This window comes from Pseudorca crassidens, chromosome 9, assembly GCF_039906515.1.
Source record: "Pseudorca crassidens isolate mPseCra1 chromosome 9, mPseCra1.hap1, whole genome shotgun sequence".
Taxonomy (NCBI): domain Eukaryota; kingdom Metazoa; phylum Chordata; class Mammalia; order Artiodactyla; family Delphinidae; genus Pseudorca; species Pseudorca crassidens.
The window spans coordinates 54,281,820-54,302,169 of record NC_090304.1 but is presented as its reverse complement, the minus strand read 5'-3'; the positions used below and the strand labels follow the sequence as shown (position 1 = coordinate 54,302,169).

The window sequence follows — 20,350 nt, the reverse complement described above, 5'->3', positions numbered from 1 at the left end:
CTTCCTCATCTCTGAAATACTGATTCTGAACAGATGGTATGATCATCTGTTAAAGACATTCAAGCAGTAAAGCTTATTTCCAATCATCATTATTATATTTGACTGGAAAACTCTATGAAATATAAAACACTCCTAAGCAATTTTTTTCTGAATGAATCAAATATTTATGAAGGGCCTACTATGTGCTTCTAAATAAATGAGAAACAGTTTCTGTTTTCTAAGAGCTTGGGTCCAGTGGAGACAAAAGCCATTTTGCCCTGCCAACTCCCTGTAAAAACAAAGACCAAAAGTCAGTGAGGCTGCTTATCATGAAAGAAAGAGGAATGAGGAAACAATTGGGGTTTCTTCGGTGATCCAGTAGTGTGATCAGTGTTTTTACATCACTGAGGGAAAAAATATACAAATTCTTAGGAAGCAGTCTTTTTCCACAAAGAGATGTGTTCAATTTCCTTAACTCGAATTTCTCCAAAAAATATGTAAACTAGATTCTACCTTGGTAGAGGAAAAAAAATAGAAAAGAAAAACAACTCTTCGAAGAACACAGGGATATGCATAGGTAGGGGGGTTAATCTGCTCTATTCCAGGGTACATGCTCAAATTGGGTTATGTTTACTAGAATCAAAGAACTAAGGGTACAAGTTAGTCTAAACACTAAACTAATACAGGAAGATGTGTGTACAGTGTGTTTGTGTTATGGTCCATGTGCAAAAACTGGCCTATTTACAGAAATAAATCAAGTCATTCAAAACCAGGATTGTTGGCTCTAATTTCTGATGAGTAAACAAACCCTACCAAGTGGAATCTGGTTCTGCTTCCTTTCAAATGAATCTAAGTACTCAAAGATCTTAATATTCCATAAGTATAATATCTTCTAATGGTTTCTACATTCTACTTACCTGTTTACTCCAAGTATAGTTAATGTCATATGTACATCTCCAAAGGATCACTTTTGATTGGATTTTAGTGTTTTTATACAACACTGTCTATGATCTGAAAATCAGATACATTCATCTCTTTGCAAGCATACTCCTTTTTATGCATCTTTACAAAGACAGTGATGGACAATGCTAAAGATTCTTTTCAGTAAGACACACCAATCTGTAAATGACCTATTAAACAATTTTCTTCTTGTAGATTATGCTGGAGCCAAAAAGGCTTTTTAGGCAAAAGCTATCAAAGCATGGTTCAGGAAACCATGAGGATTCCTAACACCATTTCGGTCTGTGAGGTCAAAAATACTTTCATAATAATACTAAGCTGCTATCTCCCTTTTTCACTCTCATTTTCTCATAACTGTATAGTGGCGTTTTCCAGTCTATAAGATCTGTGATATCACAACAGATTGATTGCAGAAGTAAACGTGAGGATTCATCTGTCTTTTATTAACCTAGGCGTTATCAATAGATATACCCTAAATTCTTTGAGATCTTTACAATATTTAGAGTATAAAGGGGTCTTGAGTGGTTTAGGGCATTATTCATCTATACTAGTTTTCCCACCAAAAAATGGAAATAATTAACAATCTGAAAAAAAGTTTTAGAACTATGGCAGTTGTCCTATAAGTTAACAAATTTGCTTTAAAACGTCATTTACAGATTGTTTCTATTGTACCTATACCTGCTCAGCCATTAAGAAAGGGCAAAATTTTCCTTAGAAAATATTTAATCCAATCCATTAATTTCATAGACTCAGTGGCAATATCAGGCCTAGAACCCAGGTCCAGCTAGGGGGATAAAGCAAAAATATATGTAATAATAAAACATACAGGAGTTTTGTGTTTGATACAGAGAATAAGTACCTATCAAACTGGTCCTTCCATAAATAACAGCTATAGACTCTAGATCAAATACAAAAAGCTACTACATGAGGGTGCTAAAAATTGATCAATGGCAGGCAGATTTGGGGGTAAACTCAGAACCTGGTGCAAACAACCAACAGGAGGAGTGAAATTCCCCTTTTCTGTGACTTCGCCCTGAGGGCATCTATGGTTAAACACCAACAGACAGACAACTATCTTTCCGGCAGGAGGAACCAGGGAAAAGAGATTAGGCAATCAAGGCCGCCAGAATGGAGGAAGCCAGAGAATGGGGCACCCCAAATTCTGTTTAAATTCAATCTGAGTTTTTGAATCCTAAGTCATATCTGCATGAGGCAAACAGAGAGCAGCTGTGCCTAAGGATGAGAGTAATGACCTGAAATCGGAGGCAATGTCCATTGCAGGCATGACAGTTTGAGCCTAACCAAGTTAACTACCCACTAGAATTAGAACATCAATATTCTTTGGAACAAAGCAACAAACTCCAGAGATTCCACAAAATTACACTCACAATGTCCAGGGTACTCTGTAATATTACCCAATATATGAAGAACCAGGAAAATGTGATTCACTCTCTAGGGAAAAGACAATCAACATATACCAACTCTGAGATGACCCAGATGTTAAAATTATCAAAGAAAGTCACTATTACAAATACGCTAAGTGAAAAAAAGTTAAATATTCTCATAATGAATAAAAAAGACATGAAATCTCGGCAGACTATTTCAAAATGTTAAAAAGCCAGGCGGCTTCCGCTTCTAGTCAAGGTGGAGTAGGCAAAAGGAACACTGCCCAACTAATTTTACCAGTCTACCATAATCCTAATACCAATCTAACAAAGTAATTTAAAACACTGCTTCCCAATACCCCTAATAAATATAGGCACAAAAACTCTTAAATTATTACCAGATCATATCTAGCAAGGTATAAAAAAGATTGTACTCTATATTGTAGCCATTAGTTTATTCCATAAATGCAATGTTAAACACTTGAAATTAAATCAATGTAGTTCACCGTAGTAACAGAATCAAGAAGAAAATGCCATGATCATTTATTTCAATAAATGCAGAAAAAGCATTTGACAAAATTCAACATCCATTCACGATAAAATTCAGAAACTAGGAATAAGAGGCAACTTCCTAAAGCCAATAAAAGGCATTGCTAACATTATATTTAATGGAGAAAGGATGAATGATTTCCCCTTATGATCAGGAACAAGTAAAGGATTTCCATGTTTATCACTTTCATTCAACATTGTACTGTATGCCCTAGCTACTGAAATAAGGCAGAAAAATTAAAGCGCATAGAGCATTCCAAGTTTGCAGGTACAATTGTTTATATAGAAAATCCCAAGAAATCTACAAAATAACTACTAGAATTTAAAAGTTAATATAACAAGATTGCAAGATGCAAGATTACTAAATTAAAATGAATTGTATTCTTATATACTTGCAGGAAACAAATGAGAAATAAAATTTCAAAAACAATCCCATTTGCAATAATGCCCAAAACAAACAAAAAAGCCTCCCATAAAATACTTAGGAATAACACTAATAAAAGATGCCCAGAACCTCTACAGTGAAAGCTATAAGATATTATTGAGATAATTAAGGAAAAAAATCAAAATAAAAGAGACATATTCCGGGACTTCCCTGGTCGTGCAGTAGTTAAGAATCTGCCTGCCAATGCAGGGGGCATGGGTTTGAGCCCTGGTCCGGGAGGATCCCACATGTTGCGGAGCAGCTAAGTCCGTGAGCCACAACTACTGAGCCCATGCTCTAGAGCCCGCGAGCCAAAACTACTGAGCCCACATGCCACAACTACTGAGCCCGCACACCTAGAGTCCATGCTCCCCAATGGGAGAAGCCCACGCACCGCAATGAAGAGTGGCCCCCGCTCTCCACAGCTAGAGAAAGCCCATGTGCAGCAACAAAGACCCAACGTGGCCAAAAATAAATAAATATAAATAAATAAATTTATTAGAAAAAAAGGGAGACATATGCCATGTTCATGGATTGGAGAACTTGATATGGTTAAGACTGCAATTCTCCACAAATTGATCTATAAATCCTAATCAAAATTCCAGCAGGCTTTTTTTTTTTTTTGGTAGAAACTGATAAATTCATTCTCAAATTCACTTGTAAATACAAAGAACCTAGAAACCCACAGGAATTTTTTAAAAGAACAAAGCTGGAGAACTTACTCCATCTGGTTTTAAGACAGCAAAGCTATAATAATAAGGGAGTTTGTTACCTCACTTATAAAAAAACTTGAGATGGATCATAGATCTAAATGTAAAGCCCAAAACTATAAAATTTCTAAAACAAAACACAGAAGAAAACTTACGTGACTTTGGGTTAGGCACAGATTTCTTAGAAAGAACACAAAAAGCCCTAACCATAAAATAAATTAAAAAAATACACTGGATTTCATCAAACTTTGAAACTTTTGCTCTTTAGAAAGCATCACTAAGAACACAAAAAGGCAAGAAACAGACTGGAAGAAAATACTGCCAAAACACATATCAGAAAAAGGACTTGTATCCAGAAATGCGTGCACACACACACACACACACACACACACACACACGTGCATGCCCAAACAGTCTTTAACCACAGTATGAGAAGACAAAAGTCCCATTTAAAAATGAGGGAAGGGACTTCCCTGGTGGCGCAGTGGTTAAGAATCCACCTGCCAATGCAGGAGACACAGGTTCGAGCCCTGGTCCGGGAAGATCCCACATGCCGTGGAGCAGCTAAGCCCGTGTGCCACAACTACTGAGCCTGCACTCTAGAGCCCGCGAGCCACAACTACTGAGCCCACACGCTGCAACTACTGAGCCCGTGCACCTAGAGCCGGTGCTCCGAAACAGAAGCCACCGCAATGAGAAGCCCATGCACCACAACGAAGAGTAGCCCTCACTCGCCGCAACCAGAGCAAGCCCACGCACAGCAACGAAGAGCCAATGCAGCAAAAAATAGATAAATAAATGTATGTTAAGTTTAATACATAGCAAGATGGATACCTGTATATACCAGCTCTGTCCACTGAGAGGGCTTAGAAGCACTTACAACTCAGAAGCAACAAGCACACCTAGTGCCCAGATCTTGTTTCTAAATTCCATTGTTCAATGAAAGGAACAGGATTCCTAGGAGAAATGGCTGATTCTAGGGCTGAGACAGGGAAAATACCTGATGAGTCCAGATCACATAGTGCCAGAAATTAAGAACTTGCTTTAAAAAACAAACGAACAAAAAGGAGATGAGGGCATGTCAAAAGGACACAGAACCCATCCTGAGAGAGCTCTCAATGCCACAGTTGAAGCAAGGAAATAAAGAACATCGTATCAGATTGTAACCTAAAGTATAAAATAAATAGATACAAATCCATACTGATAATTAAACGACTGAATAAATAAATGCGTGGAGGGAAGAAGGGACAAATCTTCCTCACAAAGTACCCAAATAATGTGTGTAGACAGTCTCCCTTCCAGGAGGTGGAGCTTCAGTCCTCTCTTCTGGAGTGGAGGCTGGGCTTAGAATCTGGCTTTCAAAAAATTGAGCAGGGAAAGGGAACTCTAGAGTGCATAAACGTGGGAGACATCACCTTAACCCAGTGATCAAGGTTACTATCAACAGTGATTCGTCATGGTGATTTAAAAATAGGAAAGAATGAAAAACTGTCAAAGATCAGAGAAGCCTAGGAAGTCATGATGACTAAAGCCAGTGTGGTGTCCTAGACTGGATACTGGAAGAAAAAAAGATATTAGAATCCAGTCTAATCACAACAAAACATCAGACAAACACCAATCAAGGGATATTATATAAAACAGCTGACCCAGTAATCCTTAAAACTGTCAAAGTCATCAAAAAAATCAAAGTCTGAGGAATTTTCACAACCAAGAAAGTCTAAGGAAGCATAGCTACTAAAAGCAGTATGGTTTCCTGGATGAGATCCTGGAACAGAAAAGGGACATTAGATAAAAATTAAGGAAATCTGAATAAAGCATGGACTTTAGTTAATGATGACTTATCAATACAGGTTCAATAATTACGACAAATGTACCATACTAAGGTAAGATGTTAATAATGGGAGAAACTGGATGTGGGGTTTACAGGGTAACTCTCTGTACTATCTTTGTAATAATTCTATAAATCTAAAACTGTTGTAAAATAAAAATGACATAGTGGAAACACTGGTGAAACCTGAATAAAATCCACAGCTAATAGTAATGTATCAATGTTAATTTCCTGGTTTGATGATATACCAAGTTGTATGTACCATGTCAAATGTAACATGGCTATACAAGAAGTTAACATTAAAAGAAACTGGATGAAAGGTGTATGGAACCTTTCTGAACAATCTTTACAAGTTTTCTGTAAATCTAAATAGAGTTTTTCTTTTCCTAATGGGCAAAAATATTTAAAATTACACCTCTTAAAAGATAACCAATAAAGATATGAAAAATTATCATAATAGAAATACAATTATAAAACCAAACTAAGGAAGCACTATATACCCAATAGCTAAAATTAAAAAGACCGACCTCTTAAATGAAATGCACAAATCCCTGAAAGACACAAGCAACCAAAGCCTACTCAAGAAGCAGCTAACTTCAGTAACACCTCAACTATTAAAGAATTGAATTCCTAACTCAAAGCCCACAAAGAAGACTCCACATCTGGGCCCACAAAGGCCCAGATGGCTTCACCGGTAAATTCTACCAACCTTTAAGAAATAATTCCAATTCTATACTTACTCTTCCAGAAAACAGAGGAAACACTTCCCAATTCACTAGTTGTGACCAACATTACCCCAACAAAACTAAACAACGAGGTGGCAAGAAAACAAAACTTCAGATCAATATTCCACCTTAATATAGATGCAAAAATCCTTTACAAAATTTAAGCACATTGAATCTAGAAATATACATAAAAAGAATAATTCATCATGAACAAGAGGGGCTTTCCCTAGCAATCCTAAGTTGGATGAACATTCAAAAATCAATCAATGTACTTCACTATCATAATACAAGAGAAAAACATAAAATTATCTCAACAGATACAAGGAAAGGCAATTTGACAAAATCCAAAACACTTAAGCAAAAATTCAAAATGACAACAGCAGAAATTTCCTAAAAAACATAATGCCAGAAAATTATGTTGGACACTGACGAGAAGATGTCAAAGTTTCGAAAGTCATCAAGTATGAACCCAATTTCTTCTAAACAGTTAATTACATTTGATCTTAGAAGGTAATCTGATTTCTTTACACATCAAATATGCCTTCTGACTGTATTTATACTTAGACTAAAATTAATTCTTATATATTGAAAATGCTTGGGTTGAAGTATAATTGGGCCAATTTGGAAAGGGAATGAAGAAAAAACTATAGTAGTAAGGGTTTCTAATTTCCTACAGGTAAACCTTACAGTAGATAACAAACAAGTACCTGGTATTACCCTCTGAAAGGAGACAAAGAAACCAAAATTTCTGTCTCTATTTGTCAATGATCATGGGAAAGTTGCTTACTTTCTTTAGGTCTCATTTTCCTGTTATTTTAAAAAGAGATTACACTAGATTCATCCTTAAATTCATCAAATATTTAATGAGCTCTTACTGTGTGTTAAACACTTTTCTAGACACTGGGAAATACAGCCATGAGGAAAAAAAAAATAGACAAAAATCCCTCTCCTCACAGAGTTTAGAGAGACAGACAAATAAAATTCATATGTGAAGTGTATAGCATGTTAAAGGGTAATAAATACTATGGAGAAAAACAAAACAGGGAAGGGGACAGAAGGTACCGAGGGGAGTGTGGTTTTAAGTGAGGTTATAAGGGAACTAGATTTCTAGGTTCACTTTCAGTTCAAAAATACAGTGATTTTCTTATATGTTGACTAGGCCGCATAAAAACACACAGTGAACCTCTGAACTTGACCTCTTTAAACTCATACATTCTATCACCTTGCTCTGTGTGTCATCACTTATATTTTAGAAAAATAGGATTAAACATACATTTTTCCATACTGAGACAAAACATATGCTGTCACTTAATGAAATAAGTAATTTCCCAGTCTTGCCTTGAGAGAGGAAAATAAGAAAAAACCTAGCAGTTTCTCACCAAAGGCTCTAAAAATGTGGTATTTTTGTACACTACAGAAAGGATTAAAATTAGCTATTTTTTCTCCTCCTCCAATATATCTGTGGCCTGGAGTTTGGTCTTTTACTGGACCTAAGTTACAAAAGGAGGTGGTTTAACAGCTTCTCCAAAGTGGAAGATTTTCCATAGGTGTGAAAAGTCATATGAATAAAAAGTGTCACTACCACAGTTATTGCAGCTACCATATTTTGTATGCCTGCTACGTGCCAGGTACAGCACTAGCCATTTTACATATTAGACTGAACTATATGACACTGCCATTTATAGGTCAAAGTCAGCAGTTTTATATAGATTAAATACTTTATCATCCATTAATTTCAAATTCTACGAGAGAGAATCTGTATAGGTTAATTGCAATGTTGCTTTCTATAGTTCATCCACTGAATTATTATCTCAGACAAATCTTACAGATAATGGAACTTTTGTTTGGAGACATAAAGACCTTCTGCCAAGTTGACAGTGCTGTGAACGACAGCTAGAAGATACTGCCTATCTATGGTATCGAGTTTGTGCAAACAAATACTTAAAATTTTTCACTTCGGACTTAATTTGAGGATGTGAGTTTTAAGTATCATTATCTATAGCACAAATTTCATCAAAAGCTATCATTAGCACTGTGACTTCATTTTGAGAAAAGTTCTATTTATTAGTTATACCCACTATTCTGCTTAAAAAGACAGAATCTTCGTTCCAAAATTAATATATTTTTCCCCACTAGGAAGAGTATAAAGCAACCCCAAAATTATACTAATATCTTAAATCTGTCCATTTGGATTGGAATTTCTATTTCTTTGGAAATACCTCATTAAAAGAATCTTTCCCCAAAGAGAACACTGTCCATAAACTAACCTATTAAATTCAATCCAAATAATTTTAAATTCATCTTTTAAAAGCAGATCAGTATCTACAGTTTATTATTTTTTTTCTTCTGGCAGCTATTTTTCATTCACTATACAGTTTATGTCGAGTTCACATTTATAAGATATTAATAAAATAGATTTTGATTATCTTCTAAGTAATTGTATGCAATCTAAAGTTTCAACTAGCATAAAAAGGCAGGCACTTTGTATGTTACACTATTAGCAGATGGGAAAGTTTATTTCTAACATTTAAATGCCAACAGAAGTCTCAGTGAAACATTAAGAGGAAAAAATAAAAAGAAGGAAAAAACTACCTGAAGTTTTTTTGGGGAAAAAAGAGGGAAATAAATACAAGAAGAATACGGTGATCACATTTAGAAATCAATGAATTTAAATAGGTTAATATATAAAAACCTACCAGCTCATTGCTTGTAGATGTGAGTCTTAGTTTTTCTTCAATTTCCTTTCCAATTTTCTGAACAGTTACCTGAGTCTGTTTAATTGCACACTGGGCTCTATGAAGCCTAGAAATAAAAGTTGTAGAAAAATTTAAGTGAGTTAACTATAAACTCAACACAGAGCCACAGGCATAAATGGAACAAAACGAGGACAAAGTTTCCAGGATAAAGAGAATTAATAATGAACTCAACTGATGATTTCACAATTCTCTAGCATATTTACAACAGGAAATAACAAGAGTCACGATATGTTCTAAAACACCCTTTCTATACCCATCTGACTGTCTGTGATGTATTGAGAGCTAAAATGAAGAACTCACAGGAATCTGAAAGAGACCTTAGAAAATAATCTGATTGAACCCTATCATTTTACAGATGGGAAACTGAGGCCCAGAGAAATTAGCTACATTACTAAAGTCACCAAAAAAACCCACTGCTATGAAGGCTATTACTTGTTGGGTATCCACAAAGAAAAAAAAATTAACAATAATCCCAAGTTAAGAAGACTGAATTAAAGCAGCAGCCCCTTTGAAACAAGGAGCATTGAAAAAATTAACTAGTTTTCTTTTTTGCTTTAATTATGGGTTTGTGTTTTTCTTTGTCTCTTTGTCTTCAAGTATAGCTTATATATTTTGTATACATGTACATACTAAAAATGGTCAAATTGTCTTTATTCACAGGTAACATGATTTTCATGTAGAAAATCATTAGGAATCCACAAAACAACTACTAGAACTAATAATGTCACAGGATACAAGGTCAACGAACACTCAGTTATATTTCTATATATGGGTCAATAATTTCACAGTCACAATCCCAATCCCAACAGGCTTTGTTTTTGTGTGTATGTGTGCTTCTTTTTGTAGAAATTAAGAAGTTGATACTATAAATTACATAGAAAAACAAAGAATCTAGAAGAGATAAACCAATCTTTAAATCTGCCAGATTTCAAGACTTCCTTTTTTATAAAGCTACATAATCAAAACAATCTGGTACTGGCATAAGGATCAAAAAACAGATCAATGGAACAGAATAAAGAGTATAGAAACAGACCTACACATATATGGCCAACTGATTTTGGACAAAGGAACCTAGGCAAATTAATGGAAAAAGGAAAGTTTTTTAAACAAATGGTGCTGGAACAGTGGGTAAACACAGTTGCTGTGAGGTAGGGAATGAATCTCATTCCCTACCTCACAGCAGAAAAAAAATTAATTCAAGGAGATCATAGTAAACATAAAAGCTAGAGTCATAAATCTGTAGAGGAAAACACAGAATCTCTTGCAACCTTGGGGTAGGCAAAGATTTCTTAGACAAGACACAAAAAGCACTAACCTTAAAATTAAAAATGGATAAATTAGGCACTGCCAAAATAAAAAATGTCTTTTCATCTAAAGATGTTGTTAAGAAAATATAAAAGCAGTCCATGGACTGGGAGAAAATATTTGTAAAACATTAATTCGACAAAGTACTGTGCCTGGAGTATATAAAGAACTCATACAAACCAGTAACAAAGAGACAACCCAATTAAAAATGGGCAAAAGAGTGAAACACTTCACAAAAGAAGATATAAGAAAGGTCAATAAGCATAGGAAAAGGTGCTCAGAATCTTAGTCATCATGGTAATGAAAATTAAAATCGTAATGAGATAGCATTTCACACTTGTTAGAATAACTAAAACTAAAATGACAACACCTGATGCTAGCAAGGATGTGCAGCAACTGAAACTTGCATGCATCGGTGATAAAAGTATAAAACAGTATCATCACTTTGGAAAACTGTTTCTTGTAAAGTTATACATACATCTAACCTATGACCCAGTATTTCTACTCCTTACCATTTACTCAAGAAATACAAAAACACGTCCACAAGAAGATATGTATAAGAACGTTCATAGAAAACAATCCAAACGTCCATCGAACAGGAGAATTAATAAGCAAATTGTGGCATATTCATACAGCGAAATTCTACTCGGCAATAAAAAGGAACACAACACTGATATACACAACAATATGAATGAATCTCAAAAAACCATTATGCTGAGTGAAAAAAGCCAGGAACGAAAAAGTACATACTATATGATTCCATTTAAACAAAGTTCAAGAACAGGTAAAAGCAATGTATGGTGACAGAAATCAAGAGTGGCTAGCTGCCTGGGTGAGGCAGGACTGACTGGTAGAGAGCAAGGCGAACTAAGGAACTACCTGAGGTGATGGAAATGTTCCATGTCTTGATTGGGGTGAGGCGCACAGGAGGATACACAGAACTTAAACTTGAAATCTAAGTATTTCACGGTATGTAAATTTTACTTCCGACTTTTAAAACTGGCCAACTGTCCTAAACTGAAAGTTATCCTATATATGAGGACGTTAATTTTATCAGGGAGTTGATGGCATCAACACCTCTGCCAACATTATTATTACGACACCTTGCACTAAAAATATTCATGACATATTCTGCACTTTCAGAAGCTGCCTGATAGTTACTGAGGATTTCTTAGGTCATCTAAAAAGGAGCAAATCTTATGAGATTACTCGTGAGAGCAGTTCTTCTGCAACTTCCTCAGGACTCCAAAGGAATCCAATAGAGGAGATTATCCTCCATCCTACTGCCTCCTGCTCCGGGTGTGAACTCGTACACACTCTCTTGATGGCAATACTCACCTACAAAGGTAATGCTAAAGAAATTTAAAAGCAAGGAGAGGACCTTTGTGATGTGGTCCCCACCTCGTTTCTGATATGCTTACTTTGCACGCGCAATTCCAGCAATGCTCAACTACTAACAACTCTCCCCAAACACGTCATGCCATTTCTTCCTTCTGTACCTTTCAGTGAGCTGTTCTGACTACAAGCTTCACTCTCTCTTAACAGATAAGTACACTCCCAAACCCACTAACAGGCAGCTCAAGCATACCTTCTTCTTCAAAGGCCTTCCCGACTGTTCCAGACAGGTAGAGGCACTTCTTCCTATGGAGATCCACAGCATCATGTATACAACACTAACAAAGATTATAGAACCACATTTTACAGCAACTGCCTATTCCCTTGTCTATTTCTTTACTAGATTTCTGGGAAAAAAGAAAAAAAAACACTCATTTTTTTCATTTACATTCCCAGTACTTAGCAGAGAATGTGACACAAAGGCACTCAAAATATACTGCTGACTGAAGGTCGACTAATGCCTGCATATAAAAGTACAGTCCCAAGATTTTGATTATTTTTACTGATATCAGTGAAAGACTAAAAGACTAACGTACTAGTTTTCTATATCTATAATTTCAAAATATATTCGAAACAAAAATCACATAAATTAAAGACCGTTCACTCTGGCAAGAAACAAGCAATTTCTACTAAAAATGTTATCAGAATTCTAATTTGATAGGCATTATCGACCCAAAGTAGAAATCGACAAAATAGCCTGTTACTTTGAAAGGAGGGAAAATGCTGCCTAAAACTCACTAGAGTACTATGCAAACAACCTTGTCAAATGGTAAAGACTCTAAAAATAAAAATGATTCATGACCATAATTAATGTATGACTTCAACTATTTGGCTCTCACTGCCCCAGACGCTTTCTGATCTTACCTTAGGGGCTTAAAACACACAGACAGAGTCACATTTCCTCCAATCTTCAGTGTTATCCAAATAGACTTTCAGAGCCCCTGCTACATCATGACAGAGCTAATAACGTCCCCCTTTCAAGCTCAACAGGAGAATAAAAGTTTGAAGTGTTTAGGCTTTTAAACATAACATGGGACATCCTAATTCCCCTGGGGGTGAAGAGGTGAAGGACTGACAAGAAAAGAAACAACTGCCTTACCTCCAAACCAGCTAGCCAGTTTCAGAGGAATGTTTCTTGATTTTGCAAACTATAAAATGGTACTATAAAGAAACATAAATCATCCAGTCATCTGGGTGATTAGTCAAAACCAACACTAACACCCTCAAGCTGAAATAAAACTCATCATCACTGGTGTGGGGAGGATCAACTAGCTATCTGATAGGTATTCTGGTTATAGCAAATTCATGCATATTGGATCAATATGTTTTGAGATAACAGTAAAATTGAAAGTGGGTTTAAAATAATGCTTTGCAGCTAGATATTGCTGTGAATGTAAAGATACACTGAACAAAAGTGTTATGTCAAATGAATATTGAGACCATACCTATCAGATATTAATAATAATCTCAGTAAAGGAGAAGTGAGGAAACAATTTTTGCCTACTTAGTATTGATCATATCACATCTGAATGCATTCAATTTTAAGATGATGAATGACAAATTAGAGCACCTAGAAAGTCAGTGAAGTATAGCTCCCTATGGCTGGCAGGGAGAGATTAAAAGGGAAAAGAATATATAGGAAAAAATAGGATTCTATTGAGAGAAATAGATACCTTATCATTAATGAGTTTGTATTCCATATGAAGGAGCTTAGATTTTTATTCTGAAGGTATTAGGAAACCATTAAAAAGTTTTAAGCCAAGAAAGATTTAATGACATATGCACTTTCTTCCTATAATTAGGTGACTGGGATACAGAGAAACAAGACTGTAAACAGGAAGGCTAGTATAAGGTTATTTTAACAGTCCTAGCAAAAATTTAGGCATTGTCTTAAATTAAAATAGGAACAGAAAGGATGATGTAGATGTGAAAAGTTAGAGAGGAGATATAAAAAATGATGCCTGAAAATTACCAACATCAAGAACGCAAGAGAAGACATCACCACAGATCCTATGGACATTTAAAGGGAATTAAGGGAAATTATGAACAATATGTCAATAAATTTAACAACTTAGATGAAATAGTTAAGTTGCTTAAAAACCACAAGTTTCCAAACAAAACAAATGAAATAGAAAAACTGAATAGTTGTTATCAGTTAGAGAAGCTAAATTTATAATTAAAAACCTTCTCACATAGAAAACTACATTCAGATTGCTTCACTGGTGAAATACTAGTCTTAACAAAAACCTTTCAAAGAAGAAGGAACACTTTTCAATTTGTTTTAAGAGGCCAGAATAACCTTGATACCAAAACATCACAAGAAAAGCAAATTACACACAATACAAAAATCATTAATAAAATTAGCAAATCAAATCTAGCAATATATGAAAAAGATAACACATCTTGATGAAGTGGATTTACCTGAGGAGTACAAGGTTGATTTAACATTTGAAAATCAACTGTGACAGAATGAAAGAGAAAAAACATATTATCTCAAAAGATGCCCCAAAAAAGCATTTGATAAAATTCAATACCTGTTAATGATTTAAAACAAAAATCTCTCAACAAGCTAAGGAAAAAGGAGAAGTTCCTCAATCTGATAAAGGGTTTATACTAAAACTCTGCAGGTAATACTTAAGATCAGGAATAAGAAAAGATGTCTACTTTCATTACTCTATTCAACACTGCACTCAAGATCCAAGCCATTGTAATAAGGCAATTTTAAAAAGTCATAAATACAGGAAAGGAAGAAGCAAAAATGTCTACTCACAGATGCTATATGACTGTGTACATAGAAAAAAATGTTTTAATCTATAATCAAACTAATAATAAACTTAGCAACATTGCAAGATTCCAGGTTAATTCACAAAAATCAATTGGTATTTTTATATAGTATCATCAAATAACTAGATGTGAAAGAAAGACCTGTACACTGAAAACTAGAAAACACTGCTGAGAGAAATTTTTTAAAAACCTAAACAAATGGAGTCATGTACTATTTCATGGATTGGAGGTTAAGAAGTCAAGTCTCCCCCTAAATTTATCTAGAGTCAATTAGTCCCAATCAAAAGCCTAGCAGTCTTTTCTTTTTAATTGACAAGCTGACTTGAAAATTGATATGGAAATAGAAAAGTCCTAGAATAGCCAAGAAAATGTTAAAGAACAAAGGTGGGAGAATTACACTACCAGATTTTATGACTTATCATAAAGCTAGTTTATAAAGCAGTAGTAGTTGCATAAGGCTAAACAAATAGATTGATGAAACAGAAATCAGGATATAGACATAGACCTATTCAATCAATTTATATTTTGATTAGGGAAAGAAAAGCTTTGTCAACAAACGACACTAAAATAAACTGGATATCAATATGGGAAAAAAATGAACCTTAAACTCTACCTCACATCATACATAAAAATCAATTTGAAATGATCAAAGACTTAAATGTAAAAGCTAAAACTATTAAGCCTCTAAAATAACATGTAGGAAAGTATATTCCTGACCTTGGGTTAGGTAAAGATTTCCTAAATAGGACACAAAAAGTACTATCCATAAAATAAAACCCTGATATAGCATACTTTATCAAAATTTAAAACTCTCATCAAAAGACATTATTGAGAAAATGAAAAATCTAGTCAGAGAGTGAGACAAAATATATATATATATCTGACAAAGGACTTGTATTTCTAATGTGTACAAAGAATTCCTACAACTTAACAATAAAAACCAAACCCAATAAATAAAAAAGGGCAAAATATTTGAACAAACACTTCACAAAAGAAGATACAAGAATGGCTAATAAGCACATAAAACGCTGCTCAATATCATTAGTCATCAAAGAATTAAAAATTAAAATCAAAATGATACACCAGTACAAACCTACTATAATGGCTAGAATTTACAAAACAATACCAAGTGATGTCAAGGAGTAGAGCAATTGGAACTTTCAAACACTGTTGGTGGGATTCTAAAATTGTATAACTACTCTGGAAACTGGTAATTTCTAATAAATTAAATATACACCTATCATATGAGCAGGAAGCTCCACTCTTAGGTATAAGAGAAATGAAAGCATGTGACCACAAGAGACTTCTTTTTCTTCCAGTTTTATTGAAATATAATTGGCATACAGCACTGTTTGGTGAACATCCATCATCTCATATAGATACAAAATAAAAGAATAACAAAAAAATTCTTTTTCTTGCAATGAGAACTCTTAGGATTTACTCTTAACAACTTCCATATATAATAATACAGCAGTGTTCATTATATTAATTACGTTGTACATCACATCCCTAGTATTTATCTTTCTAACTGAAAGTTTGTACCTTTAGACTACCTTCATCCAAATAGCCCACCTCCAACCCCTCACAAAAGTCTTTTGGAAAGATATTCTTAGCAACTTTATTTATAACAGTCAAAAAGTGTAAACAACTCCTGGAGATGCTGTGGAGAAAAGGTAACCCTCCTACACTGTTGGTGGGAATGTAAATTGGTGCAGCCACTATGGAGAACGGTATGGAGGTTCCTTAAAAAACTAAAAATAGAGTTGCCATATGCTCCACTAATCCCACTCCTGGGCATATACCCAGAGAAAATTCAAATTTGAAAAGATACATGCACCCCAGTATTCTTAGAAGCACTACTTACAATAGCCAAGACATAGAAGCAACCTAGGACAGATGAATGGATTAAGAAGATGTGTTTGGGACTTCCCTGGTGGCGCGTGGTTGAGAATCCGTCTGCCAATGCAGGGGACACGGATTCAATCACTGGCCTGGGAAGATCCCACATGCCACAGAGCAACTAAGCCCGCGAGCCACAACTACTGAAGCCCACACGCCTAAAGCCTGGGCTGCGCAACAAGAGAAACCACTGCAGTGAGAAGCCAGCGCACTGCAACGAAGAGTAGCCCCCGCTCACCGCAACTAGAGAAAGCCCGTGTGCAGCAACAAAGACCCAATGCAAACCAAAATAAATAAATAAATTAATTTAATTAAGAAGATGTGGTACGTAAATACAATAAATACAATGGAAAATTTCTCAGCCATAAAAAAGAATGAATAATGCTATGGACCTAGAGATTATCATACTAAGTGAAGTAAATCAGACAGAGAAAGACAAATACCATATGATACCACTTATGTGTGGAATCTTAAAAAAAAGATACAAATGAACTTATTTACAGAAACAGACTTGAAGACATAGAAAACACACTTACGGTTATGAAAGGGGAGGGGATAAATTTGGAATTAAGAGATACACACTCTATATACAAAAAAAACAACGAGGACCTACTCTATAGCACAGGGTAAACAACTCAAATGTCCATCAACAAGATAATGCATAAGCAAATTGTGGTATATTCATAGAAAAACCACTCACAACAATAAAAAGGAACAAACTACTATCTATACTACAATATGGATAAATTTCAGAAGTATGCTGAACAAAAGAGTATACCGTATGGTTCCATTTATAAGAAGTTCAAGAACAGGAAAAGCTAATAAATAAGGAGGCAATAAGAAAAGTGCTTGACTCAGCCAGGGGTGGGGACAAGGGTGTAAGAATGACTGGCAAAGCGGTATGAGGGAACTTTCTGGAGAGTGAAAAATATTCCATATCTTCATGGAATGATGACAATGTGGGTGTGTATATCTGTCAAAACTCATCAGACTATACATTTACATTCTCTTAATTTTATGTTGTATGAATTGTACTGCAAAAGAAAAAAATGATCACTGGTGTATGGCTTGGGGAACCAGGAAAATGGTGATGTCATTTATTGAAAGGGTGAACAGGGATGAGCAGTTTGAGAAGAAAGTTCTGCTTTCAGTTTGAGGCGCCTGTGCAACATCCGAGAGGAGGTGTTGAGTATGGGTTGAATACAAGGATCTGGAGCTTAGGAGACAGATCTTGGCCGGAGATAAAAATATGGCAATCATTAGCACACAGATGGTTATTAATGCTACGAAAGTAATGACATCATTCTGGAAGACTGTGAGAATGAGAGAGAACAGAGCCTAGAACAGAATTCCGAGGAAAATCAATTTTTAACGGATTAGAAATAAAGAAATAAAAGCTGCAAAAAATTCTTACCCAGAATTCCAGAGAAGTAGAAGGACAGCTGGGAGAGGTGGTGTTACAGCAGTCAAAGGAACAGAATGTCTCAAGGAAGTAATAATCACTGTCATAAAATCAAGTAACCTGAGGCCTAGACAGTATCTACAGATTTAGCAACAAGGACTTGATTAAAACTGTTTCAAATCTTTTCACCTCTCTCTATAACTACTGCCACCATCATCTTCTATCTAACCAGTAGCCTCCTAACTGGTTTCTAAGCTTCAACTCTTGCTCTTCTCAATTCCAATCTCTACTCAGTACAAGTAACCCTGTTCATCATTTGGTCAGTACTAATTGTAGCTTATCTGCCCAGCCCCCAGAATGCCTGCCTTATAGAGCTGTGTCCATAGTTTGATATCACCTACATCACTATGCCTGTTGCAACATGTCAACAATCTTTCTAGACTGGGAAACAGAATATAAAAACTAAAGACTTTGTCCTATCAGCAACACAGTCCAGTACTCCAGGTTTCTCTTCTCACAGGCTAAGAGAGATAGTAAACAAGTTCTCTTTACATTGCAAAGTCTCTAATACATGTCTGTGATTAAATTCCCTTAGAGACCACTATAGAAATATCACAATCTACAAACTTATAATTTAAAAGACTAGTGTTGTATAATATAGCTAGGTCTAACCACTTTTCCTTTCTTCATCTCTGATTGATAGACATGAAATGTTTTACTCTAGGCTCTAAATAATAGCTAGTGTTAATAGCTAGTGTTTGATTATCTATACAATGTCTTTCATTAGGTAATACATCTAACGGTAGTTAACAGGACTTTCCTGGTGGCGCAGTGGTTAAGAATCCGCCTGCCAATGCAGGGAACACAAGTTTGAGCCCTGGTCCGGGAAGATCCCACATGCCGTGGAGTAACTAAGCCCATGTGCCACAACTACTGAGCCTGCGCTCTACAGCCCGCAAGCCACAACTACTGAGCCCACGTGCCACAACTACTGAAGCCCATGCACCTAGAGCCCGTGCTGCGCAACAAGAGAAGCCACCCCAATGAGAAGCCCGTGCACTGCAAGGAAGAGTAGCCCTCACTCACTGCAGCTAGAGAAAATCTGCGCACAGCAACGAAGACCCAACCCAAGCAAAAATAAATAAATAAATAAAATATTAAATTACTTAAAAAAATAAATTAAATAAAGGTAGTTAAAATATATGTACTTCTAGTCATGTTTATAATACCTTCCATCAATGATAAAAGGATTTTTCTGGTGACTGAAAAGGCTATGATCTATAATTTTTTCCACACTAAATACAATTTTCAATATATTTTTTTAGAATTCTAGTCAAATAAATCTAGACACCACAATAGTCATGAATCACCACAGTGCTCCAAACTTCTGACCTAAAGAAACCACAAAATAATACATGAGTATTGTCTTAAGCCACTAAATTTATGGTAATTTATTATCCATCGATAGAAAACTAATATTCTCTTCCAATCCAAATCTTGACTACCTTGCTTTCAAGGCCAGCTCAAATATCATCTCTTCATTATTTCATTTACAGAGCACATTATCACATTAGTCAAGATAATATCTGCACTTTATAAATCTTCAGTCTAATCCTTTATCTGATAATAATCAACACACATTTTAATTTATTCATTCATCCTATCTTCACACTGAGCACTTTCCATGTTGCTAATACTGAGCCTGGTGTTGAGAGAAAAGTCATTGGAGACAGTCTATCTCTCCAGAAACAGACAATTTATTTACATATTCATGCAACAAACACTTAAGTGCCTAAATGCCTTAACACAGTGAGCCCATGCCCTGCGTTAGGTAATGGAAATACAAAGATCAGAGATGTACATCTTATATTCATAAATGCACAAACATTGTGGAGAAATGGGTGTGTAAAAAATTATAATAGTGTAATACTATGATAGAGGTACATATAGGGTAATAGCTGAGCATAAAGGAGAGACTTCTATTTTAGGGGTAGTATCAAGTGGAAGTAAAGTCTTCTAGGAAGAAGTAAAAACTAAGCTGATATTAAAAGTAAGAGTAGAATTAACTAGGTAAAAAAGAAGAAAGATATTTCAGACAAAAGGAGAAGCAAATACAACAACAGAGAAAAAAGACTGCACATTTTCAAGAACTGCAAGCCTTTAGCAAGGCTGGAGCACAGGAGCACAAGGCTCCAGCAAGGCTGGGGCATCCTCTCATATGCGAGAGGCAAGAGATGAGGGCGTAAAGG

The 20,350-nt window shown here is 35.4% G+C and overlaps 1 protein-coding gene across 1 annotated transcript in view; it reads right to left on the bottom strand.

Annotated features, from left to right (window-relative positions):
• The window catches only part of UVRAG (UV radiation resistance associated), a 352,887-nt gene that overhangs the window by 160,690 nt on the left and 171,847 nt on the right, over positions 1 to 20,350 (bottom strand). Inside the window, 1 exon segment of the mRNA XM_067750404.1 lies at positions 9,257 to 9,362. Within this exon segment, the coding sequence (XP_067606505.1) occupies positions 9,257 to 9,362 (106 nt within the window).